The sequence below is a fragment of the Lethenteron reissneri genome, chromosome 69, assembly GCF_015708825.2.
Source record: "Lethenteron reissneri isolate LAM-NWPU_2019-01 chromosome 69, ASM1570882v1, whole genome shotgun sequence".
NCBI classification, from domain to species: domain Eukaryota; kingdom Metazoa; phylum Chordata; class Hyperoartia; order Petromyzontiformes; family Petromyzontidae; genus Lethenteron; species Lethenteron reissneri.
Genome location: NC_083847.1, coordinates 5,642,878 through 5,669,404, shown reverse-complemented (window position 1 = coordinate 5,669,404; position 26,527 = coordinate 5,642,878). Strand labels below are relative to the sequence as shown.

At 46.4% G+C, this 26,527-nt stretch overlaps 1 protein-coding gene across 2 annotated transcripts; it reads left to right on the top strand.

Annotated features, from left to right (window-relative positions):
- LOC133360512 (tripartite motif-containing protein 72-like) lies at positions 1–26,527 on the top strand. Of its 2 annotated transcripts, none has more exons than XM_061579292.1 (7): positions 1–428; positions 2,125–2,220; positions 5,674–5,916; positions 6,761–6,798; positions 8,517–8,537; positions 12,877–12,947; positions 22,647–26,527. In XM_061579292.1, the coding sequence occupies exons 1-7, from the start codon at positions 36–38 to the stop codon at positions 22,751–22,753; spliced, it is 969 nt and encodes a 322-aa protein (XP_061435276.1). In that variant the 5' UTR covers positions 1–35; the 3' UTR covers positions 22,754–26,527. The 2 variants fall into 2 exon arrangements, with proteins under 2 accessions (XP_061435276.1, XP_061435275.1); XM_061579291.1 differs by lacking the exon at positions 22,647–26,527 and adding an exon at positions 19,737–21,631.

Genomic DNA, 26,527 nt, shown 5'->3' with positions numbered 1-26,527 from the left:
CTCACCGCAGCGGTGTCGTGCACTCGCCAGAGACCATGGCTTCGTCTTCATCGAGCCAAGAGGACGATTTCTCCTGCTGCATCTGTCTGCAATTGTTTGACGTCCCTGTGAGTCTAGCCTGCGGCCACAACTTTTGTAAGAAATGTGTGGAGAGAGCCTGGGGTGTAGAGGCGGCGCACGTCCGCTTCACCTGCCCTCAGTGCCGCAGGCGCTACGCCCAGAAGCCAGAGCTCAGCAAGAACGTGTTCATAGCCGGCTTGGTGGAGAAGTTTAAGGGCTCGCTGAGAAGCCAATGCAGTAATCACAAGGAGCCCATGAGGTATTACTGCCAGAAACACGCGCGTCTGGTCTGCGCGACCTGCATGCATGTGGGAGGACACAAAGGCTGCGATGCCATCTCCGTGGAGGAGCAGCAAAGGAAGAGGAAGGTGAGCGATCGTCATTGCACAATTCCATTAAATAAATCGATACTTAATTTAAAATATTAATCTGAATTATTTTAAAAAGTGTATACATTGTATGTCTCTTAACTGTGATTCTTAAATATGTCACTGTTAGAGTAAATGTTAGGTAAGTGACATTCAGTATATGCTGCTGTGCAGTTATCTGGGTGAAATGTGAGCTAAGTTTTGCCCAATCCTGTCCAGCAAATTAATTCAACACATTCGTCAATAACGCTGCCCTAAAAGGACGAACAAAAAATGCGTTTTAAGTAATGACCTTGCTTCATAGCAGAGAGATGCTTTCGCTATTTGTGCGTTTGTCAACGCGGTATGGTCAGTCCTCACCTAACGCGTGATCACACTATAACGCGTTTTTGCTATAACGCGGTTCTTAAATTTTGCAAGCACTTTTCGCACAATAAGGAATCCTTACCCCATGATAACGCAGAATGTCCGGCTGAGCGGTACAGTGATACAGTATGCAGAATGATACATCAACGTGGCAGCGTACCCTCACTGTGTTTGTGTACATTGTATCTCGCCAAACTTTATCGTTACATTATTTATGGGGAAATTGTTTTCACTTCACGCATTTTTTGCTTAAATTTTCAGGAACGCATCTACCGCATTAAACAAGGATTTGTACTGTATCGGTATCAATAATTTCGAGAAGTTAGTCCATTGAGATGTGAGTCTACATAGAGTATAGTAAATAAATACATCTGATGTAATTTATATTTATAAAGTGCCTTCACTCAAGCCACTTGACATAGCTTACAAAACGGTGACAATATATCGTGCTAATGATCTCAATAAAGGCGTCTTCAGAGCACTCTACATAAAAATAAAATATATGTTAATGCTCAACACTTTGAATATGTAAAATACAATATAAAAAGCTATATACCTGAGGCAATATTATCTACAAATAATTAAAGCCTCTCGTATATGTCGTGGCCTGCTGATGCGAGTACTGGCGTACACCGCAGTTCCCCTTTTTCACCAGCAGCCAGCGCTATGCCACTACATATGTACTTACATCAGCCACAATCTGGGATGAGCAGTGACCTTATAGCGGCCATGTTGTATGGAGGAACGTGTGGCCATTTTGTCTATCGGACGATTGGTTAGAGTAAGTGCTAAATTAAGCTAGTGCGGGGCCTGTAGCATATGTTACAAGGGGGCCCTAAATAAAAAAAAAACACGTAGATATTAAAACACGAATTTTTTACTTGCATAGTAAAGTAATTGTATTTTTTCATTTGCTATACAGCCAGATAATACGACAAATCACTAACCTTAAACACCCAGTCTTTCATAAAAGTTGAAGGCAGTATAGGACTATAGTAATAGAGCAAGTGCAGAATCACTCAAGCGGAATTGATAGCTTGAAAGCATTTAGATTGGGGCCCTTGAAAGTGCAGGGCCCGTAACATATGCTACTTTTGCTACTACGATAATCTGGGACTGGTTAGAGTCATTATGTAATTCATTGATCCTTCACTCCAACATCCTTATCTCCGTTGATGTTGGATTTGTTTTCTATTATGACACTGGATCTCAGTACAATTGCAGATTTCTAGATCTTCGACACATTTTTGAAACATTCTCTGCTCATGTCCCAGTAATTGATCTCATTTCCTTGACATGTTCTATCTATTATGCTGCCATCTCACTACAGGAGACAATTGCAGGAGAGAAAACAAGAATGGAAAAGGAGAAGACTACGGAAGAAAGTGCCGTCACTTCTCTGAGGAAGTCAGTCAAATCTTTTCAGGTAGATGATAAATGTCTGTCTTCAGATGATTGCAGTCCCAATACACACGTACTGTATTTACAAGCCACTTGCACTGTTGTTCGCGAATTGTAAACGTTGTCGTGGGTTTACTCTCCAAAACACAACCACTTAGTGCTGAACTATTAATGAATTAGCACGTTTTGTTTACGTGACAAACCCTTACTAATTGGCTGTGTCGAGTAGTGGGGGGTTTTAACGACGCATTTATATTTACGTGATACAACCCAAAAACCTTTATTATGGACTATCACTTTGTGAATCTTGGTCTGTTCAGACCAATCTTAATTTTATTTAATCACAAATTTAATCACCAACATAATTAGAGGTTCATCTGTAACATTTATCCGGATGTATGTTGAACTTCTTTCGCAGTTGTAGTGAGTGCAACTGAGTCGCAGACTTTATCTTGGGAGCAACACTATTTATTCCGCATTAACACGCAACACAATATGATCTCTCGAATGCCCATCTAACCACGCTACGGCAGAACTAGACACGGTTCGCTATCCCGGTCCAGACCAGAAACGGAGTCCCAGACCGCATAGCTAGAGGCTTCTTCTTCCCGACGTGGATCTTCATAACACCAGCACACGAAGAACCCCGAGCTCCTCACGGGGCCCTCGTTATATGCCCCCGGGCTGGGGCTGGCTTCGCCCCGCCCACCTTCCAGGTCTCTCGAGCTCCTTCTTGAAGATTCCCGAGAGCTCCTTTGGACCACGTGACCGCCCCACGGCCCCCGTCCACCGGTGCCCCCCCTCCAATATCGTCCGGTCACATGACAGCAGATCAACCAGCGTATCAAGCCCTAACGTAACCCTGGCTGGCTGACACTCCCTCTCGCTCCCTTACCGGGAGCCCGCACCGCACACTACTCGCGGTGCCTCCGCGCTAACCAGCGCTCACCCAAGCCCCGCTAGGGCTGGTACTACATCCCGTAACCCAGGCTGCTGTAATGACAACACATTACCGGCCGTGGCTTCGCAAGCCCCGGCACCATACAGTGACAAGCACAGTCACTACACAGTGTACGTAGCCAACCGTACTAATCGGTTGGCTGTGGATGCTGCACCAATTAAAATGAATGCGAGTCGTTTGAAATAAATACGTAGCTTATGTGAACATTGTCGAAATGTGAACATTTTATTTGATCATTTTACACCTGCTTTTGCGCTGCTTTGCCAACTAACAATCTAAAATAACTGCAGGCACTGTAAGCACCGCTTAACGATCAAACAACAGATAGGCTTATTACTAGAGGACCCTTTCACGAGTATCAAGATATTGAATGCATAAAAATGCAAATAAATATACTTTGATAATTATGTATGCATTGTCCTTGAATCTGATTGGCCTACACCAGTGACAACCTCCTTCATGGCCTTGTCTCTGCACCAGTGTGATAGACCGAAGGACACCATAAGGCGAACGGTACTACAAGTATGTGTGGGAGCGCAGACATGATGCCTGAAAGAGACGCAACAATGTCTATCGTCTGAACACACGTGTAATGACCGACTTCCGAGACACGTCGTGTAGAGGGCGTTTTATGTATTTATCCCACTGAGCACAAACACTGGGCGTTATATAGAACGTATCTACATGGCTCCACACAGCCGACCTTTCTACACAGCCCCATCGTCGGCATATAACCACACAGCTGGCTGATTAGTGTAGGGCCGACGACGATGAGAGCCGTGCAGAGGATCGGCACCGCGGCCAGACGACAAAGAGACATGATGGCGAGCAGCGATGCAGCCAGGACCCAGAACCCCGTGATAGCTCCGAACCTTTGGTTCCATCCCCCTTTTATACCTCCCGGCGTGGCCAAGCCCTGCCTCTGGCCACGCCCCCTTACAGAACCTTCGAGCAGGTTCCCAGAGCTTCCTGACTGACTCTGGCTTTCACCTTTACCCCAGATACGTCCCCCTCCTAGTTAGTCATTATATAACTCGCCCATACCCACGATTACCCCTCCAGGCCGACAGGTGGCACCCTGTCATTACACACGTATGAATTGGTGCAGTAGATCTTACATAATTAATATCCGTAATATAATAGACACATAAACGCCCACAGGGCTTAAAGCCAAGGACTCAGCAGTGGCCACTTTTATATTATCTAGATTTCTATAGCGCCTTAACCCAAGGTACGTTACAGAAAGTATACAAATGGTATATAAGATGATAGTGCTTGAGATAAAGAGTGTGGTTATTACAAGTGGTGGTGCAGTTATGGTGAACTTTTGGAAAGCAGGCAGGGTTAGGGTCGTGGTAGGGGTAGTGATAGGGGATGTGGTAGTGATAGGGGTAGTGATAAGGGTTAGGGTAGTAATAGGGGTAGTGATAGGGGTTGCGGTAGTGATAGTGATAGGTGTAGTGAGAAGGGTTAGGGGAGTGATAGGGGTTATGGTAGTGATCGGGGTAGTGATAGGGGTTGCGGTAGTGATAGGGGTAGTAAAGGGATAGTATAGGATAGTAATAGGTGTAGTGAGAGGGGTTAGGGTAGTGATAAGGGTTGGGGTAGTGATAGGGGTTGCGGTAGTATAGGGGTAGGAAAGGGATAGCTATAGGGGTAGTGATAGGGGTAACGATAGGGGTTAGAGTAGTAATAGGGGTTGCGGTAGTGATAGGGGTAGTAAAGGGGTAGTGATAGGGATATTGATAGGTGTAGTAAGAGGGGTTAGGGGAGTGATAGGGGTTGGGGTAGGTCTCATCGTAGCTACGGGGTGGGGACAGGGAGTAGCAGTAGCAGCAGGATGGGCGAGGGAGAATAGATGGCGGTTGTTTTATAGGGAGGAATGGAAGCTGAAGGTTGTTGTCGTGACGATGATGGCTCTGTGTGCTGCAGGGGGAGTTGGTTCCAATTGGAAGGGAGCGAGAAGGGAGCAGGGACGAGAGAGTGAGACTGGGTGAAGCATGGTGGCGAGGGAGCCACAGAGAGGGGCGGTAGAGACTGGGAGCGGAGAGGACGGGATGGAGGGGCAGTGCAGTGAGAAACGACAGAAGTGAGATAGGGTGGAGCAAGACCATGGAGGGATTTGTAGACTCGAGTGAGATATTTTAACAGACAGCGATCGTAGACAGGGAGCCAGGGATTTGCGCGGGAGGTTAAACATGATCCAGTCTGAGTCATTTTGTATTCGCACCTCTGATTAGCGTGGTTGGCTACGTAGTTATACATCTGCTCGAGAGGAGTGAAGGCGTTGGCAGGAAGGCCGAAAAGAAGAGAGTAGCAGCAGTCGATGTGAGTGGAAACGAGGGGAGTCAATCAGGAGTGTAGCAGCAGAGAGTGAGGTGAGCGGACTCGTGATTATTTTGAGCTCGCTGGCCACCTCGGGGTCACATTGCTGGACACTCACAATCGTCCAGCCTCTTGCCAGAGTCCACTGCCAGTGTGTGTGGTGATGTAAAGAGGTCTTGTGCGGGTCTCCAGGACTTGACTGAAAATGTCAAGGATCGGATCAGGGAGAGCTTCGCCCTTGAGAAGCGACTGCTGGATGAGGAGGAGCAGGAGGCCCTGCGGGGAGTGCAGGAGAAGAGCTGCCAGAAGCTGTCGCGGATCCAGAATAAAATTGAGACGCACGTGAAGAAGATAGAGACCCTCACCCAAGACATTGGCAACCTAGAGAAGATGATGGCACTGCAGGATCCCATCGACTTCTTAAAGGATGATCAGGTGACATCGAGGCTCATCAATATCCACAGTAATGTGAGACCCAGAGTCAGGTGGTGGCGAGATGTTAACTACCTCGCCTGATATGCTGGAGGTCGTGGGTTCAATCCCGACCCTGATGTCTTATGTATATTTGAAGTTTGCGTCTCTCTCTCTTTCTCCCCCTATGGTCGCGATAATTTTTTCTCTGGATTCTCCGGTTTTCACCTCCATATTTAGAAACACGCCTTTAGATTATTTGGCTGCTATTAATTTCCAAATGATAATCCACTTTATTGAGCTATCATTTGTGATAGCCAGGTTGCTTCTGAAAATAAGCGATATACCTCAGTGGGCCTTACCTGGTAAAATAAAAACAGTTTAGTTTAGTCGAGTTGCTGTATAGTCTGTTTCATTCAAGGCATCTTAAATAGTTGATGTTTATGCCTTTGCAACATTAAGCAAATATATAATTTGTATCTATCTGTTTGTCATGTTTATAGCAACACTCAACTTACAATCATAAGCTGATATCTTACTGTCTCGTTTAAGGATCCACTTAGTTCATTATCATCATCATCATCTCCCCATTGTCTAGGAATTCAGGAACCTTGCGTTGAGAGGCCATTCAACTACCAGCCATGAATCTCTTGTTCATGTCTGAGGATTGGAGTTGTCATATAGGGGATTGGGTTGAGTCAGGGCTTGGAGTTGGGCCAGGCGCTCAAGAATGGAACAGGCATAGGGATGTCACATGCTTAACGAGAAGGTATCTAATCAGGTGGTGACACCATCGGTGAGACCCAATGGCTTGTGAATCGATTATTCGCGTAGTTTAACGAGAGCTGTCTGTCTTTGTCTGCCCCAGGAACGTAATGCGAGCTTGAGGTCCCTGAAGATTGTAAGGTAATATCAGTAAGCCTTCTATTTACGTTGGGGATTGCTTCCTAGAAAACGTGAGATTAGGCAAAACAACGTACATCCGAAATCTAATTTACCATTGGCTTAATGATAGCACCTCCGATTAGCATGGTTGGCTATGCAAGGTGTGAAGGAAGTTCAACATACATGCGTATATTTAGGATACGTTGTTGGGGGTAATTTTAACGGTCAACATTTCCAGAAAAAATATAGTAAATAAGTACCAAAAAAGATAAGGAAATATATCCAACACCTTACGTAGCAAGTTTAAACACATGCGTACTTCAGGCGACATCTAGGCGAGGTGGAGCAGTGGCACAGTGTTTAGTGCACTTGGCTATGAACCCAGCAACCTCACTTGAACTCAGGGGCGGCCAATGGCCTTGGAACTGTCTATTTTTATTTGCTTCCTCGGCACCTTACTAATAAACTAGCTTAAGGTAATTACAGTGAGGATGGTCTTGTAATGATAAATAAATAACGGTCAATGAGCCGTTAAAAACAAATTAATTGTCTTAATTAAACAGCTTCAGGAGCAACAACAAACAGCACCTCCCAGCCACCGTGACTGTCTATCGATCTGCTGTATATCAACTGTCTAGAAGTTCTGCTTAGCTTCACCTCTGACGATTAAATCAGCCTCGATTTAGAACGAATCAAGAACTGTCGTTCACAACAATAGCATACACAACATTCATGCCAATGGTAATCTGGGTGACATCTCCTCACTGGAGCTGTCGTTCCCTTATCGTTGACGCCACTTCTTCAGTCGAGACACGTGGCACGTCGCGAAGTTGCTTTCGGTTGGCTTCATCCAATTTCTCAACACGATACGTGTTGGCAGGTGACTACTATTGGTCCCTTATACAGAGTGTCCATAAAGTCCCTATTTTATTGAAATCAAAGCAATTTAGGGGTAAACTATGCACTATTATAATCAGAGGTATATATAATAATGACACTTAAGCATTGGATGCTACATGAGCACTGTCGATATCTCTGCACACCTCAGATCTGTCAGCTGCATTGCGGAACACGTGTTGCAGCATCTGTGGAGTTATTTTCGTAATTGCCACCCCGAAACACGACCTCGTCAGTCTTGCAGATCTCTAACTCATGTTCTATACACCTCTGACTTGATGAAGACACCGTGCAAAGAAATTCAAAGGCCTTAAATGCTGAGATGGAGCTGTCCGGGGTCTGTTGCTGGCACGTCACATCCAGCGGTTGGGAAAACTTTGTTAACGTTCTACCAAAACGATGTTTATCTAATGACAGAGAGTCCCCCATCTTATTGAAAGTGTTACTATCATCACACATTCTTGTATATTCATATTCTTAGGGTCCTGCAAAGACACATTTACATACCATTGGTTCAATAAAATAGATAGGGACTTCATGGACACCCTGTACATGGACTGCATGTGCGTCGGTGGGCCAATGTGCACGGCTCCAGTCGGGTTTAAAATGGCGTTGCCCACGTCGAGCTTCATCAGAGGCCCTCTTCATATACTGCTGCTTCTGTTCACTACGTTGAGATGCAATGACTTGAAGCTGAGCTTGTGGTTACCAAGGCTCGATGCCATCTCTGTCTCAGCGCACGGATTTTGTGGTTTACCTGAACATTTTAAACAAATGTCAGCAAGTTAACATGTTATCAAGGCATCTAGATCTGATGGTTTTCCCCACTTTTTTTCCAACAGGAGTTTCTTTGAAATGTCAAGGTATGGAACATCATCCCAAACATGCATCCCCCCACCAAAAACACCGTATACTTACTGCAGTTGTACACCCATACGTTAGCCGTTCAACCGAGCTTGCATTGTCCTTCCCCCACAGCTGCTTAAGCCACCTCTGATTAGCGTGGTTGGCTACGTACGGTGCGCAACAAGTTCACAACATAGTACTAACGTAGTCCTCTGCATGTTCCTGGAAGGCGTCTCCAACATTAAATTGTGCATGCTTCTTGCTAGAGCAGAATCTAAGTGATGTAACAACAACAATAACAACAACAAACAAACCTGAAGCAGCTTGGGGTGTGATCGAAAATTCCATTCACGGTCAATCGCATAGCACTTTCACTCTCTGCATCTACCGGAAGGATATCTTTCATTTTCCTGGAAGGCAATTAATAAAATGTCGTTATACGTTAATGCTGTTTGCTACATATTAACGGCGTGGTTCAAGTAAACAAAAAAAAATTCAGCATGTGTTTTTCACTACTGGTATAATAATTTAACACATGTGTATATATGTTCTCAATGTATTGAGTGGATGACAAGAAAAATAGGGAATGAGGTCATTGGAAGGAGTATAGCTGTCTCTCCACAGAGCGTTGAATTTTTCCATTTAAGACTACTAATATTGCAGGTTTTAAGTGCAACTCCCTTTGACCATCTCCGTACTATAAGTGGTACCGCATACCCAACATTTTGCGACACAAAACGTGGACTTGGTTTAATTATCGGTGAGTGTAGAATACACGGTGCCCACATATATTCATACCTTATTTTTCATTTCACTGTAGCACTGCCATCCCACTCATCCATCACAACGATGGGACAATTTAAAACACTTAATGGCTGAAGATTTTATTCAGGGAGGAAAAAAATGCAGTGTTCATGACGTAAATACTCTTGCTCTGACTGAAATCCAAACTTGATTATCAATGAAGGATACTCTTGCTCGGAGCACTTTTCACGCACGGCCTAATTAGTGCACGGAAAGTCTTCCGGTTGGAGGTTTTAATTTCTTTAAAATGTTCTTCAGTTATTTTTGGCTTCGAGAGGTGTTCTGGACCATGTCTATTGATGGATTTAACGTGTATTCGTATGCTCATCAATACAATATACGATTCACGTAGCTTTGTGCTTCACGTGACTCTTAGACAGGGGTCCTCAAACTTTTTAAACAGGGGGCCAGTTCACTGTCCCTCAGATCGTTGGAAGGCCGGACTATAGTTAAAAAAAACCATGAATAAATTCCTATGCACACTGCATATATCTTATTTTGAAGTGAAGAAACAAAACGGGAACAAATACAATATTTAAATGAAGAACAAGTAAAGTTAAATCAACAAACTTGCCATTATTTCAATGGGAACTATGGGCCTGCTTTTGGCTAATGAGATGGTCAATGTCCGGTTCCATATTTGTCACTGCTAGTCGTAACAAGTGATGCAAGTGTGCATCCGTTAGTCTAGATCTGGTTGGAGATTTCAAATGTTTCATTCTGAAAAAAATCTGTTCACAGACATAAGTGCTGCCAAAGATGGTTGCCATTTTGAGTGCATGGTTCCTGAGATGAGGATATGTCTCAGAGGGGAGAGATGCATAGAAATTATAAAGGCTGCTTGACTTGAATGCGTCTTTCAGAGAGTCACAATTCTGCAGTTCAGCCAGTTCCATTTGGTAAATTGTATCCACATTTTCAATGTCAATAGAAAATGGGTTACGGAAAAGCTGTATGTCCTGTTCATGGAGATGAAGCTCTTTAAATCTAAATTGGAACTCCTTTTGCAATTTTTCCAGTGAATCCACACATGTTTTGTTTGGGAATGCAACCAATGGTTTTTCCGCTAACAGGTTTTGAGTTGTGGGGAGATGGCAGAAGTTGTCCTCCTTCACTTGTTTGATGAGGAGGCCTAATTTTCCTTCAAATGCTTTGACATGTGATTGCATATCACAGACGAGCTTCCCCTTTCCTTGAAGTTGCACATTGAAACTGTTGAGTAGCTCTGTTACATCTGTCAGAAAGGCAAGGTGCCATTTCCATTCTGCATCATTGAGCTCTGGTACTTCTTTGTTTTTTGAAAGCAGAAAAGCTGTAATCTGTGGAAGTAAGTCATTGAAACGTTTCAAAACTCTCCCTCGACTCAGCCAACGGACTTCTGTGTGGTACAGAACATCTTCATAGTCAACATTTAGCTCAGACAGAAATGCCTGAAATTGTCTGGTTTAGTGCATGAGCTCTAATGAAGTTAACACAAGATACCACAATTTTCATAACAGAGTCCCACTTCAGTGATTTACTACACAGCGCGTGTTGGTGGATGAGGCAGTGTATGGCTATTGGATGAGAATGGTTATGTTTGTCCATCTCTTGGTTAATGCGAGCAATTACTCCTTTCTTAGACCCCACCATGCTAGAAACACCATCAGTTGTCACACTGGCTAGTTTAGCCCAGTTCAGCTCCAAACCATTCACAGTTTGGCAAACCTTTTCATAGATATCATCTCCTGTAGTTATTCCTTTGATGCTTTGCAGTGCAGCAAGCTCTTCTGTGACTTCGAAATAGTCATTCGTCCCACGAATAAAAATTAGAAGTTGTGAAGAATCACGAACATCATTGCTTTCGTCGAGTGCCAAGGAAAAATAGGAAAGTTTTTTTGTGGAGTTTTGCAAATGCTGATGCAAATTGTCTCCCATTTCTTCAATCCTCCGTGTAATTGTAGGTCCTGAAAGACTCACTGTACTAAATAAATCGGCCTTCTCTGGACACATCTCTTTGGCAACAGAAAGAAGGCATTCTTTAACAAATTCTCCCTCCACGAATGGTCTGCCAGTGCACGCTATTAGCTTGGCAACTTGAAAACTTGCTCGCAGTGATGAAATATTTAGCTGCTTCTGCTTCATCAAAGTATTTTGCTGAGTTGTAAATGTATTTTTCAGTTTAAATTGTTTATCTTTTCTCACTTCTCCGACCAAACAATCATATTTATCTTTATGTTGAGTTTCATAGTGTCGACGTAAATTGTATTCTTTGAACGCAGACACTATATTCTGGCATATCAGACACACAGCTCTTTCCTTGTACTGCATGAAAAAGTTTTCATAAGTCCACTGTTCTTTGAATATCCTACACTCCGAGTCAATTTTTCTCTTTCTTGACATCATTGTTTCCTAGGGAGTCAAACTTGCTATTAGTAAAATACCAATATATATACAGCGCTACAAAAACAATATACCAGCAATAACTTTGCCCACACAGAGACATACAGACTGCACTGCCCATCAATGCAGTCTGATTGGGGGAACTCCGCTTTTACCCCAGGCTCACACTGGTGCGGGTGCCACTAAAAAGTTAATTACACCTGCAGTTTTGTTCACAGATCGCAGTGCGATCTGCGAACTCGCATAGGAATCTGATCGCATGGGGGAGAAGACCCATGCGATCCGATTCCACTGCAGGAAAAAAGAAGGCACATGTGCCTTTTTTCTTCCGAATCTAATGCAAGTTCAGCCATACAAGCATATGGCTGAACTCGCACTGCTCAGAGATCGCAACAGTATGAACCGGGGCTTACACAACATACAACATATAACCTCATACAACTGAATAGCAATCAGAATGTAAATGCACTTACTGTCATTTAAATTGGGTTTCCTACTCCTCGGCTGTCTGTCACTGACCAGCACGGGAGAACAGCAGGCAGCCCCTCCAGAGATCAGAGATCACTCTGTTATTACCCCTCTATCATTTACTCAGCGGTGCGTGTACTGGGGATCTACATCCCCAGCACACAGGAATATCACTGGGAGTGGAGCCGATTGGCAAGAGAGGGAGCTGAGGGAGGGAGAGCCAGTCAAGCGCAGCCAGGGGAGGGCTGGCAGCCTTAGGCCTGGGGGCCAAGTCCAGTCAATTGGCCCATTGAACCATTCACCAGCGCAGCCCAATGAGTGCCCACCGCCGCAGCTCAATCAGTGCTCACCAGCGCAGCCAAATCAGTGCTCGCCACCGCAGCCCAATCAGTGCCCAAAACCGCAGCCCAATGAGTGCTCACCAGCGCAGCCCAATTAGTGCTCACCAGCGCAGCCCAATTAGTGACCATGGGCCTGATAAATGTCCTCAGCGGGCCGCATGTGGCCCGCGGGCCGTAGTTTGAGGACCCCTGCTCTTAGAGCTATGGGCACTGCATTTACCACATTCTTAGAAAGCATGACAGCTTATCAATGTGTGACTCTCCCAGTGCATACATCTAGATATGTACATCGTATGTTGTGTATTACTGACTATTGAATATCGGTTTCATCCTTTCCCTGTGAATGCATGTTTGGAAACAGCGACGATGACCCAAGCCACTCTCTTCAGGCAACCGCTGGAAAATATCTGCTTCTTCGGCTCTCAAAGTCGCGTGAGTATGGGTGGAGGTGTGGGTGTCTGGATGTGTGCATTGTGTATACGGGGAGTGGTGGTGTATTGGTTAGCACGCTGCACTACGAACCTGGCGACCCGAGTTCGATTCCTGCTCATGGCCAACACCAGTGACGAATCTATCAACCGGTCTTGGGCCTCCCCTAGGTCGACTCAGCCTCAAATGAGTACCTGGTGCGGTGTGTAGTAAACATCGCCACTGTGGAGACAAAGGCGGTCGGGCGTGATGATAACAGCACTTGCCCCAACAGTCTGTTTGGGCCTCACGTCTGTGTGGCAAGCGCTAGACTCCGCAGGAGGGTCTCTATCTCCCTCTAAGCATGCATGGACAGCTCGCTGGGGAGCTGGACCGGTTCCACTTGAACATCTGTGGAATACAGGTGGACTCGTTCTGGCTCTTGGAATGATGAGTGGAAGGTCCTCCACTTGGGGAACGATAACATCACAAAAAGCAGACAGTGGCTCTTTTGAACAAATTTGTGAAGGGGACCTAAATGATGATGTGTGGAAGGCCATTTGTTTCACGCTATTATGAAGGATAATGCAACTAATATGTAAATTAGACTATGACTTAGATTATCCGTCCACGGATAATAAATAGTTAATTTTATTAACGTGTATTGTATCAGCTCATCTCTATATAAGCCAAGACAGTTATACATGTAGACATGTGTAAGCACTTTTTGACATGTGTAGGTACGTGTGGATATGCGTAGATACATGTGGACATGCGCACACATCAATTTTCAGAGCCCACACAAGTGCATGTGGATGAGCAGAGCAACTATTAGCAATGCAGTGGCAGTGCCAATAGCAACGCCGCACACCTATACAGCACACAAGCCAATGTGAGACAGGTTTAATAGATGCAGTGAATCGAGTGCATTGTAATTGATCGATGCTACCTATGGCTGTTCGATGTGGAGTGTGCACATGATGGTCAATAAAAAGGCTTAGATGAGTGGAAATGTGGGGAATTTAAGACTTGGAGCAAACGTGGAACCAGTGGAAGTACATACTTGTTGGGTGTCATTCATGTGTAGAACTTGAGATGACACGCGTCGCGCGTTTGGTTGTGATACGGACGTGCGGCGGACAGTAAGGGCGAACGGATACACAGCAAAGCGGGGCGAGCGATACAGTACAGTTGTTGTTGCGCCAATTAAGGGGGTGAGGTAATTAAGGGACGCTGCAAGTGTTAGGGGTAACTGAGGACGCTGGCGGGTGATTGGTCGAGCGGGTGAGTGGTTGGGACTGGCACTGGGGTGTCTACGATAACAGCATCACATGAGGCTGGGGGCCTGGGGGCGAGTAGCGAAGCGGGGGATAACATAATTAATTGGGGCTAATTAGTTTGGGGATAAAGGCAGAGAGCGTATGGAGATACGGGAGTCATTGTTAGTGTTGGAGTCGCAGTTGGAGTTAGCGTTGGAGTTGGTGCCTGGGACAAGAGTGTATAATATAGGGTAGCAGTGGACAAGAGTGTATAGTATAGGGTAGCAGTGGACAAGAGTGTATAGTATAAGGTAGCAGTGGACAAGAGTGTATAGTATGAGGTAGCAGTGGACCAAGAGAATACAGTATACGGTAGCAGTGGAGAGAGAGCACGGACGGAGTAGCAAGGACGGAGCGAGTAGAGTGTAGGAAGCAGCAGAGTAACGGACCTTGGTGGAGAGAGAGAGAGCGAGCGAAGCGGCGGAGCGGAGCGAGCGAACGGAGGGACATTGAGTGGGGTTGATGGAGAATTGTTTATTGAAGATTATGGAGGAACATTGAGCGATGCTGTCGGAGATGTGAACTATATGCGAAATAAAAGGAACGAAAAAGACAAAGAAGTTGTCGCGTCAGTAAGAGTCCTACAACTGGAGTCAGAAGTGATCTAAAGAACTACGCTGACATGTCAAAGAAAGTTGCGGAAAAGAAGAACTTACCGGCGGGCTCGTCGACCGACAGCAGCGATGCGGACGTGATAACCCCGTCGGGGGCTGGAGGAGGACGACCCGGACGACGATAACGAACCAAGCCCGCCTCACGTATGGAGGACTGCGATGGCTGTGTGGGAGGCCAACATGATGGCGCTCGCGAAGGAGTTCGAAAACGATACGAGAGGCGCCGACGGGATCGGACCAGCCGCCGCATGAGCCTGCGACACCAGCGGTGGCCGGCAGCGCAGCTGTGTCTCCCGCTACGCCAGGAGCGGAGCCGGACGCCAATGAGGCGCCGGGGTTGCCGACTCCGAGCTCACGGCGCCGGCCGCACGTGGAATGGTTGAGGCTTCGCGACGAACCAGCGGTGGTGACGGCACAGCCTCTTGTGGAAGGCGCCGGCGCGGCCGGAGCACGTCGGAGTCGGAGGGACCGGGGTCGCTGGCAGCAGTGGCAGCAGTGGCCGCTCGCGAGCCTGCCTCGCCACCCCGTAGACGAGCTACGAGTACGGGCGTCGAGGACGCTTCGCACGGGACTGCTGGAGACGGAGAGGCGTCTTCCCGCGGTCATCAGGAGACTACAACCACGGATTCTTCCCATCCCAGGACTATCAGGCGAGTCGTGACACATTTAAAATACAGCCGTATCCTTCCCATTACCCATCCGCGACACCACACACTGTAAATTTCCCTTCGTACGAATCGCACGGTAATGCTATGTGGGGCGCATTGGTTCATCGCGTTTTTGTACCGCGCCGGGTTCGTCGGATGTGGTGGTGTTGTTCAAGGGGTACAAATTAGAGTAATTGTCGATACGGGGGCTTCGGCGACCCCCTTTTCTTGGAAACTTTCGTTAGTTGCCAACCTCGCCCAAAAATTTGGAACCAGTGGATGCTGAGTGTATAGTGACAAATGGGGGCAGTTGGGAAATTGGCTCGTGTGCTTGCAACAATTAAAGTTGGGGGTGTGTGTGTGTAACGGGATACATTTTTGTTTCATCTGTTCTGGCCGTGCCATGTTGTTAGGCACAGATTTTTGCAATCTGTGCTGGCCCGCGCCCACGGACAGATATACTCTGCCCCCTGTTCAGTTGAGCCGGGGCGATGGTCCGGCTGTGGGAACCCGCTTAAGAAGATAGATTTTTTCGTGAAACTTTGGGTGACATGGACGTTGGGGGTCGTGTCCGGGGGGGGGGGGGGATCGTGTACATTTTGTTGGGATATTGTGTTTTGCCGCGTTGTGTTTAGCCGGGACGGGTAACTCTTTAAACATGGGGGGGGGGGGGGGGGGTGATGTAGGACTTGAGATAACACGCATCACGCGTTTGGTTGTGATACGGACGTGCGGCGTAAGGGCGAACGGGGACACAGCGAAGCGGGGCGAGCGATACAGTTGTTGTTGCGCCAATTAAGGGGGTGAGGTAATTAAGGGACGCTGCAGGTGTTAGGGGTAACTGAGGACGCTGGCGGGTGATTGGTCGAGAGGGTGAGTGGTTGGGACTGGCGCCGGGGTGTCTACGATAACAGCATCACGTGAGGCTGGGGGCGAGTAGTGAAGCGGGGGATAACATAATTAATTGGGGCTAATTGGTTTGGGGATAAAGGCAGAGAGCGTATGGAGATACGGGAGTCATTGTTAGTGTTGGAGTCGCAGTTGGAGTTAGCGTTGGAGTTGGTGCCTGGGACAAGAGTGTATAGTATAGGGTAGCAGTGGACAAGAGTGTATAGTATAAGGTAGCAGTGGACAAGAGTGTATAGTATGAGGTAGCAGTGGACCAAGAGAATACAGTATACGGTAGCAGTGGAGAGATAGTACGGACGGAGTAGCAAGGACGGAGCGAGTAGAGCGTAGGAAGCAGCGGAGTAATGGACCTTGGTGGAGAGAGAGAGCGAGCAAAGCGGCGGAGCGGAGCGAGTGAACGGAGAGACATTGAGTGGGGTTGATGGAGAATTGTGCATTGAAGAGTATGGAGGAACATTGAGCGATGCTGTCGGAGATGTGAACTATATGCGAAATAAAAGGAACGAGAAAGATAAAGAAGTTGTCGCGTCAGTAAGAGTCCTACACATGTGTAATAAAGGACTCGTTCACTGTGTCTGTCTCCGTTGTCCTTTATTCGGGTTCCTTTACACTCGTCCCACACGGCCCTCGCTCAGAGCCTCTCCGCTCGGCAGCTCGAGGCTGCCTTCGCTCCCGTAGCCTCTCCCCACTCCGATGCAGCTCCACTGCTGCTGGTTCACCCGTGCAGACCTCCGGCTGCCCTCACAGCAGCTCCACCGCTGCTGCTCGCCCTCCGTGCTCGGTCACCGCTGGCCGACGGTGCCGAGTCTCGCTCCCTGTGTGGCGATCTCGCCACTCTCCGATCTCCGCCCTGCGTGGCCTCCCTCTATCTCAATCCCCAACTCTCTCTCGTCTCTTCCGGTTTCTCCCCCTTAAGACTTGATCCCTCTCTCCCACGTGACCTAACTCCTCCCCTCGTGACGTCATATCCGCGAGGCCGTTTACGCCCGCATTACACATGTAATAAATAGTTTATTGTATAAGGTTTAAGTGACAATGATGTGCAGTATCTATTCTAGATTTGAAGCTTTCGTGACTGCAAGGATTCATATTCTTAGGTTTTTTCGGTAAAGTTACGTAGGTAAAAAAAGTTAATTAAAATTAATAAAAGTATAATAAAAATAAAATAAAAATCACGATGTTTCGGACGCAACACAAGCTTCCGTCTTCAGGTGGAACCGTCACAGCACGATTGCTGTATCAAGTAAGAGAAATTCCAAGAAAACCGTCCTTGTATATGTAATATCTTCAATAATGGCGGGAGACGAGTTGACGGGGCAGCACTTATTTATTCACAATGGTTGCACAATGACAGGCACAACCTAAATAACGCCTATGCTACGCGTGCCTGGCTCGGCCACGCACACAGTCTCTCCCGTAGGGTACGCGTGCCTAACTCTGCCTTGCACTCAGGCTCTCCGGCTACGCTCTCCCCACGGGAACCTATCAGACCCCTACAAGTGCCCAACTCGGCCTTGCACTCACTCTCTCCCGTAGGGTACGCGTACCTACCTCTGCCTTGCACTCAGGCTCTCGGCTACGCTCTCCCCACGGGAAGCTATCAGACCCGCCCTGCCCGGCCACGGGTCTCGACCACTGAGTTACACAGCCCGACCCTTACAAGGCGTCGGGCCGTGAATCCCAAGGCCTCACCTCTGAGCCTCACAGAGCCCCGGCCCTTACAAGGGCAGCGGGGCTAGGGGTCCCAGGGCCTATCTCTTCCTCCATCTTCTGTCTTCGCCGGTTACCAACTCCCCGAGTGCCTCCGCGCATCGCCTTACATAGCCCTCCGCTCCAGGGGACGGGGCCTATGCGGACCGCGATGTGAGCACCCGCCTGCGGACCGCGATGTAGCCAATCACCACGCGCTGTCTCACGATCCTCCCTGCCAGCACGTATCCCCACTACATCACCCCTACATATATATACTGGTTGAGGGTGGGAGGAGCCAAGGCAGGCCCCTGGATATAATTATTATTGTGAAGTTGGTGCGGCTAAAGCCGCTGCTAAGAATGAGCCTTTGTTGTGTAGACTGGTTGAACTGGGAGGTTCCAAGAGTTGTTAAGGTGCGGCTGCTGTAAATGGGACTGAACCTTTGTTATGTAGATGAAACAGAACTTTGCTACGTTGCTGGGATTAATTCTAGATTTGCCAAATGTGTGGTAAAACTTAAAGCAGGAAAAACCAGTGTGTGAAAAAAGAAGAAGAAACTATACGGTAACTGAAGAATAGTGCCTGTCAAATAAGATGGTCTAAATATGTGTAGTTAAATCTCTTTTGCATGGTTAATAACAAAACTGATTCTTCCGCCGTTACCGATCATTGCTACAATGCTGTGGCCTCTCATGAAATTGTCTTTCCGAGACCAAGGTACTCTGCAAACCTCCTGGCTACCATCAAAGGTTTGTACACGAAGCCATCCAAATATAAAAACACAGACATAATTTCAACCGTGATGATGGGTACAAACTTAGTAATCATTGGAAAGATGTTATTACCATGCAAAAAAGATTTAACTACACATATTTGGACCATCTTATTTTACAGGCACTATTCTTCAGTTACCGTATAGTTTATTCTTCTTTTTTCACACACTGGTTTTTCCTGCTTTAAGTTTTACCAAACATATTTGGCAAATCTAGAATTAATCCCAGCAACGTAGCAAAGTGCTGTTTCATCTACATAACAAAGGTTCAGTCCCATTTACAGCAGCCGCACCTTTACAGCAGCCGCACCTTAACAACTCTTGGAACCTCCCAGTTCAACCAGTCTACACAACAAAGGCTCATTCCTAGCAGCGGTTTCAGCCAAACCACCTCGACATAACAAAGGCTCAGTCCCATTTACAGCAGCCGCACCTTTACATCAGCCGCACCTTAACAACTCTTGGAACCTCCCAGTTCAACCAGTCTATACAACAAAGGCTCATTCCTAGCAGTGGCTTTAGCCTCACCAACTTCACAATAATAATTATATCCAGGGGCCTGCCATTGGCTCCTCCCACCCTCAACCAGTATATATACAAGGACGGTTTTCTTGGAATTTCTCTTACTTGATACAGCAATCGTGCTGTGACGGTTCCACCTGAAGACGGAAGCTTGTGTTGCCTCCGAAACGTCGTGATTTTTTTATTTTTTTTATTTGACTTTTAATTACAAATTTTTACATACGTGACTTTACCGAAAAAACCTAAGAATACGTGTAGTATCAGCAGCATGCCCCATTATGAGCTCTCTATTTTTCAGTTTTATTTGGACCATGTAATTTTATAATTGTTGTTCACAGATGGTTGTTCTCCAACTCTGAACGCAGCATCGTCTCATCATCGCATTCAACTTTCCAGAGATCTTAGAATGGTGAAGCTCATGAGGTCATTCTGGACTTCCTCAAACGAGTCACGTTCAGAAGTCCTGGGCTATGAAAGCTTCTCATCGGATCGACGCTACTGGGAGGTGGATGTGAGCAATTGTGCAAGGTGTTCTGTGGGAGTCACATACAAAACGATGCCACATAACGGAGTTGGTAATGAAAGTTGGCTGGGACAGAACAACATGTCCTGGTGTTTAGAAAAAGATGGCAACACAATCAAAGTTATGCACGGGGGAGTGGAACTCTTTAAAAGAGAAAAGAGTTTGGGTTTTGAAAAAGTCGGAATTTTTCTGGATTGGGAGGCGAGGCTCCTGTCATTTTACCACCATGGCACCACGGAGCTCTTGCACTCATTTCACCACCACTTTACCCAACCTCTTGTGCCAGCTGTTGGGTTGTGGTGCTCGGAGTCTAATAATAATTATCTGTCAATCGTTGAGCTCAAGTGATAGCTCATCTCATACTCTGGTCCGTGCCATCGCGATCGTCACGCATGGCAGGAATCTCATTCAGCATGCGACGACGGCACGGGATCACACGGAGTCATACGTGCACACCATCACACACACACAGAACATCATTCACATCTCTCTAGATCAGGGGCAGTAACCTGTGACTCAAGAGCCGAATGTTTCGTGACGTTATTCATGAAGGACCACCATTTCGTATTCACCACGCGGATTGCAGGCTCTTGAAATATCGAATTGGAACATAAATGGCACTTCTTGTTATTTTCTTTTCCAGCCCCCTTTCGATGAACATTCTTAAGAGAAAAAAATTAAGTTTAGAAAAAAAAACGACTTTACCACACAATCACCAAGTCCCCCCTCCCCCACCTTGCCGATGGTGGCAACGAGCCCATTTGGAAACCCACATGGCTCCTGTCAAACGTTGGGATCACCAAGCAATCAGGGAGAGAGTGCGTTGCTTCATCCACGTTGTTCACGTGACACACAGCAGCAGCAGCAGCATCTGCCTGTCTCCAAGCTGCAGGTGTGCACTGATTGGACTTCCGCTGCCCGATGTGACCACGTAACAGCCAGTTAACCCCACCACGTGCTGAAGCGTCGAGCACGTAGAGGAGGTTGACTTGCAGGGGATTCTTCTGGAAGAAAATAATACGCGTTATAGGAGGCCACTACTTAAAACATCAAATTTGTTATTATTTACTTCGTTTCTTTGTTAAACTGAAGTCAATATGTACTGGGTGCTCGACAGAGGTTAGAAATACATCACAGTCAATACAGGCGTGCCTCACTTAATGAGCGAGATATACACGTTCTGTGAAAATTGCTCGTAAAGCGACAATCCCTTGAACGATCGTCGTTTTCCCACTGACTCTCACGTTGAAAGCTGAGTTACGTTTGAGCCCCAAAAGTTTCTACTCTTGAACAACTTTTTTTTTACGTAATTAAAAAATAACGTTATAAATCATGAAATGTAAAGCCTCACACGAAGAACCACAGTGCTTGCAGGTGCTTGTCCTGAGAGTCTGCAATTAGCGCCACCACCATCTTCCCGACCAAGGTTTTGATGTAAATATTTCACAGGGACACTCAATAAGGGGCCATCCATTTAGTACGTACGCATGGAGGGGGAGGGGGTTAACCCAAATGCGTACACTTGCGTATGGGGGGTCTACTGACAATGTGCGCATGCACAGAAAATGGTTGGGGGGGGGGGAGCCTCATGAATAATTTGTCTACATTGGCCTTCAAATGAGTTAGATAGTCAGGCGGTGGACTATGTTTGCTTAAACACGTAAATATGATAAATCCTTGATTGTTTCTGCGTGGATTAAATGTCGGCTGTTCTATGGGAATTGGGGGGGGGGGTGCGTCAGGTGGGGGGGGGGGGGATGTAAAAAGTACGCGTGCCTACAGGGAGGGGGGGAGGGATCAAGTTGACAGATTTTTGCGTTCGTACTAAATGGATGGCCCCCAACAAGGGTGACCACACACGCACACACGCGCGGTAAACAAAATGCCCTGCCATTCAATGTATGTTTGACGAGTAACATCGCAAACAGAAATATTAATTGCACAATGTTACTGACATTACCACTGACATTTAAGGTGAACATAATAATGTAGGGCTCAGGACACCGACGTCGGATATTAAGACCTTTATCGGAGCACACCGTCTCACAAACCTCCAGCCACCATTCATCCCAGGCGTCTCTTTTTCTTCCCCTTCTCGACGCTCTCCTTTTATACCTGTCCCCCTCCCTCTCGTGCCCCCTCTACCTCCACCAATCCCATCTCTCTCCCACCCAACCGACTCCGCACTGTCTTCTCCCCCTATTCCACTTTCCCGCTCTTATTGCTTTTGAACCGAGCTGACCAATCCGAGCTGAGTATTTCCTCTGGGGCCTCCCCAGGTTGGGTTGGGCTCGCCCCACCCCTGCCCCCATCCTCTAATGTTGATAGACTCATCCCTCTCTCCCTGATCCTGATGTGTAATCATGTCCAAGGATAATATCCTTAGAATGAAAATTACAAAAAAACGTTGATAATATCAGTAAAAAATATTTATAGGAATTTAGGCAGACACCGCTTAGCGCTCAAGAACCGTTGTTCCTAGAGAAGTGAGCAGCGCTAATCGAATTGGCGCTTCAAGGGGTCATGATATCATTGTAGATATGGGGATGCGTTCCCTACAGAGTAATGTTTTCGTTTTAGCAACATAAGAGGGCTTCGTTGGTATATTGGTAATCGCGCTAATAATACTATATGGTAAACATGATTTCTTAAAGAAAAATAACGTATGATAACATGAGTAAATATTATGTATTGTGCTGACGAGTGCATTCTACTGTACCCGTAGAAGGCCGTGGAGGGAGACGAGGTTGGAGGAGCTCCAGCACCTCCGTGGTCTTAGCGATGCCCTCAGTCGAAATGTCTGGTGAGCTTCCTTTGAGATGGGGAACCTGAGACTATATCCTGGTCTCGTGAGTTCTCTCCCGGCTAAAAGCACTAATGTTAAAGGGATAAGAAATGGGGAAGACTAAATATTTTGTTTGTAAAGATGTGTTCGTGACCACGAAGCGTGACAATTGAATCGCTGCGAGTGCGGTCTGGTTGGCTCAGAGCCATGCATCGCTCTCATTGGCTCTCAGCTGACCAATGGGACAAGCGGCCAGCTGGTAACAATTTGAACCTCACGGCTGCCCAGGTTGGACTGTACGCGTCGGCTCTATCAATGTAATGAATTATGAGTAGTTACTAATTCATTAACGATTAATTAACATACATTATGAATTAAAGTTAATTAATGCTTATTAATTCCTAAGGTGGACCGTTAGTTGGAGCGGGGTACACGCCACATTTTAATCACACGGCGATCTGACCACAAAAGTAAATTATGAATCAAGATTAGAAAGTCTATAATCCATACGTAGTCTAGAGTTGGGTGCGTATGAACGATGTAGTTTATAAGTGCTAAGAACCTCCGACGTAGTGTGTTGAACAAGAGGAAGGTAAAACCGTTGTCGTTAACAGTTTAAGTTGGGTGTTCACAATTCTTGACGAGGAACAGCTCCAGCGTAGCTGCACACACTTCGTCTTCGTCCCAGGCAAGCGCGCCTCCTGTCGGAGACGCTCCGCCTTCATAGCTGCCACCCCGCCATTAATTAGCCACCACGTGCCCGTCTCTAGCTGCAGTGCCTTCCCATCAATCATCCTGTAACCACGTGTCTTGTGTCTCGTTAACCACGTGTCTTGTGTCTCGTTAACCACGTGTCTTGTCTCTCGTTAACCACGTGTCTTGTGTCTCGTTAACCACGTGTCTTTTCTCTCGTTATCCACGTGCTCTTTGCTGCTACAGTGCCCTATCATTCATTATCTCTCCACCACCTGTTCTATTTCAAATTTCTCTCAGCAGCTGTGTTTATTCTATTTTGTAAATATTTGGTAGCTCCATATAACGTTTGTTCTCTATTTAGTTCCCTACATAAGTAACGATGTAAAGTCGAGTGATCTTATTGATATAATCTAATGGTAATAAACGTGTGTAGAGTTAGGCCACTGGTGATCTGACCCCATTATAAATCAATATAATAATGACTAAAATCCATACATAGTTAAGGTTGGATGCATACATAATGTAGTTTATAAGTAACCATTTGAAGTCGAGTGATGTTATTGATATAATCTGATGTGACTAAACGTGCTTTGGGTTAGGCCAGTGGCGATCTGACCCCAAACGTCAATTCGAATCAATATAATGATCACTAGAATCTATACATAGTCTAAGGTGGTATGGGTATATATCCTATAGTTTATAAGTGATGATTTAAAGTCGAGTGATGTTATTGATATAATCTGATGTTACAAAACGTGTGCAGGGATAGGGCAGTCGTGGTCTGACTCCAAAATTGTATTATGAATCAAGATAATGATAACTACAGGGTGTTTTAAAATGGACCCGATTTCAAAGCAGTATATTTCACGATGGCAACATCCTACAATTGCACAAAAAGGTACAAACGGTTTAATAAGGTATCAAGTTTTATTAACCATTTAATAAATGCTCTATGTGCCCACCACCTGCTGTACTGACAACATCGAGACGATAGTTGAATTCGTCCCAAACGCCTCTCGAAGTGTCTTCTTCCACTGAAGTCAGCGCTGCCGTCATTCTGTTTTTGAGGTCATCCAGTCTAGTCGCTAATGGTAGCACAAAAACACCACGGTCTATGACGTATCCCCACAACAAAAAGTCGCAGGGTGTGGTGATGTCTGGGGATCTTGGGGGCCAAGAGTGTAGCGCCAAGTCTTGGCGTCCCGTGCGACCTATCCAACGTTGAGGCAGTGTGTCTTGCGAATGACTGAGGCGAGCGCCTGTTTGTGCGCTGCGAGAGGTATCTCGTGTTAATCATTTGAAACTATATGCCCCGCTCTTTTGGTTGCAGAGATATAGCGATTTCAAATCGGGTCCATCTTTTTAAACACCCTCCACACATAGCTTACGGTTGTGTGCATCTATACTGTGGTTTATAAGTAATGATTTCAAGTCGAGTGATGTGATTGACATAATCTAAACGTGTGTAGGGATATAACGATAATTCACACAAAGCCTAAGGTTGGGTGCGTATACACTGTAATTTATAAGTAACGATTTTAAGTCGTCATGTTATTGATATAATCTGATGTTACTAAACGCGTGTCGGGATAGGCCTGGCTGTGATCAATGCGTGGATCTCAGGACAAATCAGAACTCCTTTCTGACATCGGTGATTCTCGTCACATCCGATGGGAGATGTTAACTACGTCGCCTGGTATACAGGAGCGCGTGGGTTCGATCCCAACCTTGACGCCTGCTGTATATTTGTTGTCTCTCTTCCCGTCGTCACGTGAATTTTTCTCCGAGTTCTCTGGGTTTTCCCTCCACATTTAGAATCGACATCACGTGTTTAGAGCATTTGGCTGCTTTAAATCTCCACGTGATAAGCCACTTCGTTGAGCTATCATTTGTGGCCAGGTCGCTTCTGCAAAAGAGCTACATAGCTCAGTGTGATTTACCTGGTAATAAAAATAGTGTAAAGTTTTAAAAGTAGTTTAAAGTAGTTTTTATAGTTTACATAAAAATCACATACTTAAGATTAATTCATTGAAACCATAGTAGCTTCTACCACTAGATGGCGATATTGCTTGTTGTGTCTCGAGCAGCGTTCTTCATTGCAAGGCCCCCGTGGTCCACTGGCGGCCCCTGGTGGCCTCTAGTGTAGCCGCTAACAAGACAGAGTGAGAACACCGCGCCATCATCATCGTGCTGCTGTCAAACCAAACCCAATGGTTTCAAATGGTGTGACGGCCCTCACACTACCGACGATGTCTTATCGGGGAAAGTGGCAATGCTGGCCTAGAGGGTATTGCAGGGTTATATCCACCCGAGTTAATTGTCGATGAGAGCGGATCGCTGATTCCTCCGTTGAGATCCACCACAGAATAGATCCAGTTGCTGGGTATTTTGACTACTGCTGGCTTATGCCATGGATATGCATCAGTGTGACCATGGGTATGTATCAATGTGTCCATGGGTATGTATCAACGTGTCCATGGGTATGTATCAATGTGACCATGGGTATGTTTCAATGTGACCATGGGTATGTATCAATGTGTCCATGGGTATGTATCAATGTGACCATGTGTATGTATCAATGTGTCCATGGGGCTGTATCCGTGTGGCCATGGGTATGTATCAAGGTGTCCATGGGTATGTATCAGTGACAATGGGTATGTATCAATGTGACCATGGGTATGTATCAGCGTGGCCATGGGTATGTATCAACGTGGCCATGGGGGGGGGGGTGTTGTTTTTACTTCTTAACTTTGATATGATTTAGAAAAAAACATAATAAAAAAATCATTTCCGGCACACAGCCACACGTCGAGGGATGTCGCTGCAGAGTCGTTCGTGAGTCGATACGCGCGCGCGGTTCACCTGGTGAGCAAACGGAGCCGGTGATCAATCAATCACGCGCTAGTGTGTGTGTGCGTGTGTGTGCGTATGTGTGTGTGTGCGCGTGTGTGTGTGGGCACGCGCGTGTGTGTGTGCATGTGTGTGCGTGCGTGTGCATGCGCGTGTGTGCGTGTGTGCGCGTGTGGAATTCGCTGCACGCATGCTGCTCCTGATGAACACGATACACGCGTGTGGCTGACCAGGAATCGTTTGGGGATGGAACCTGTGTGTTTGATTCGCGTAAT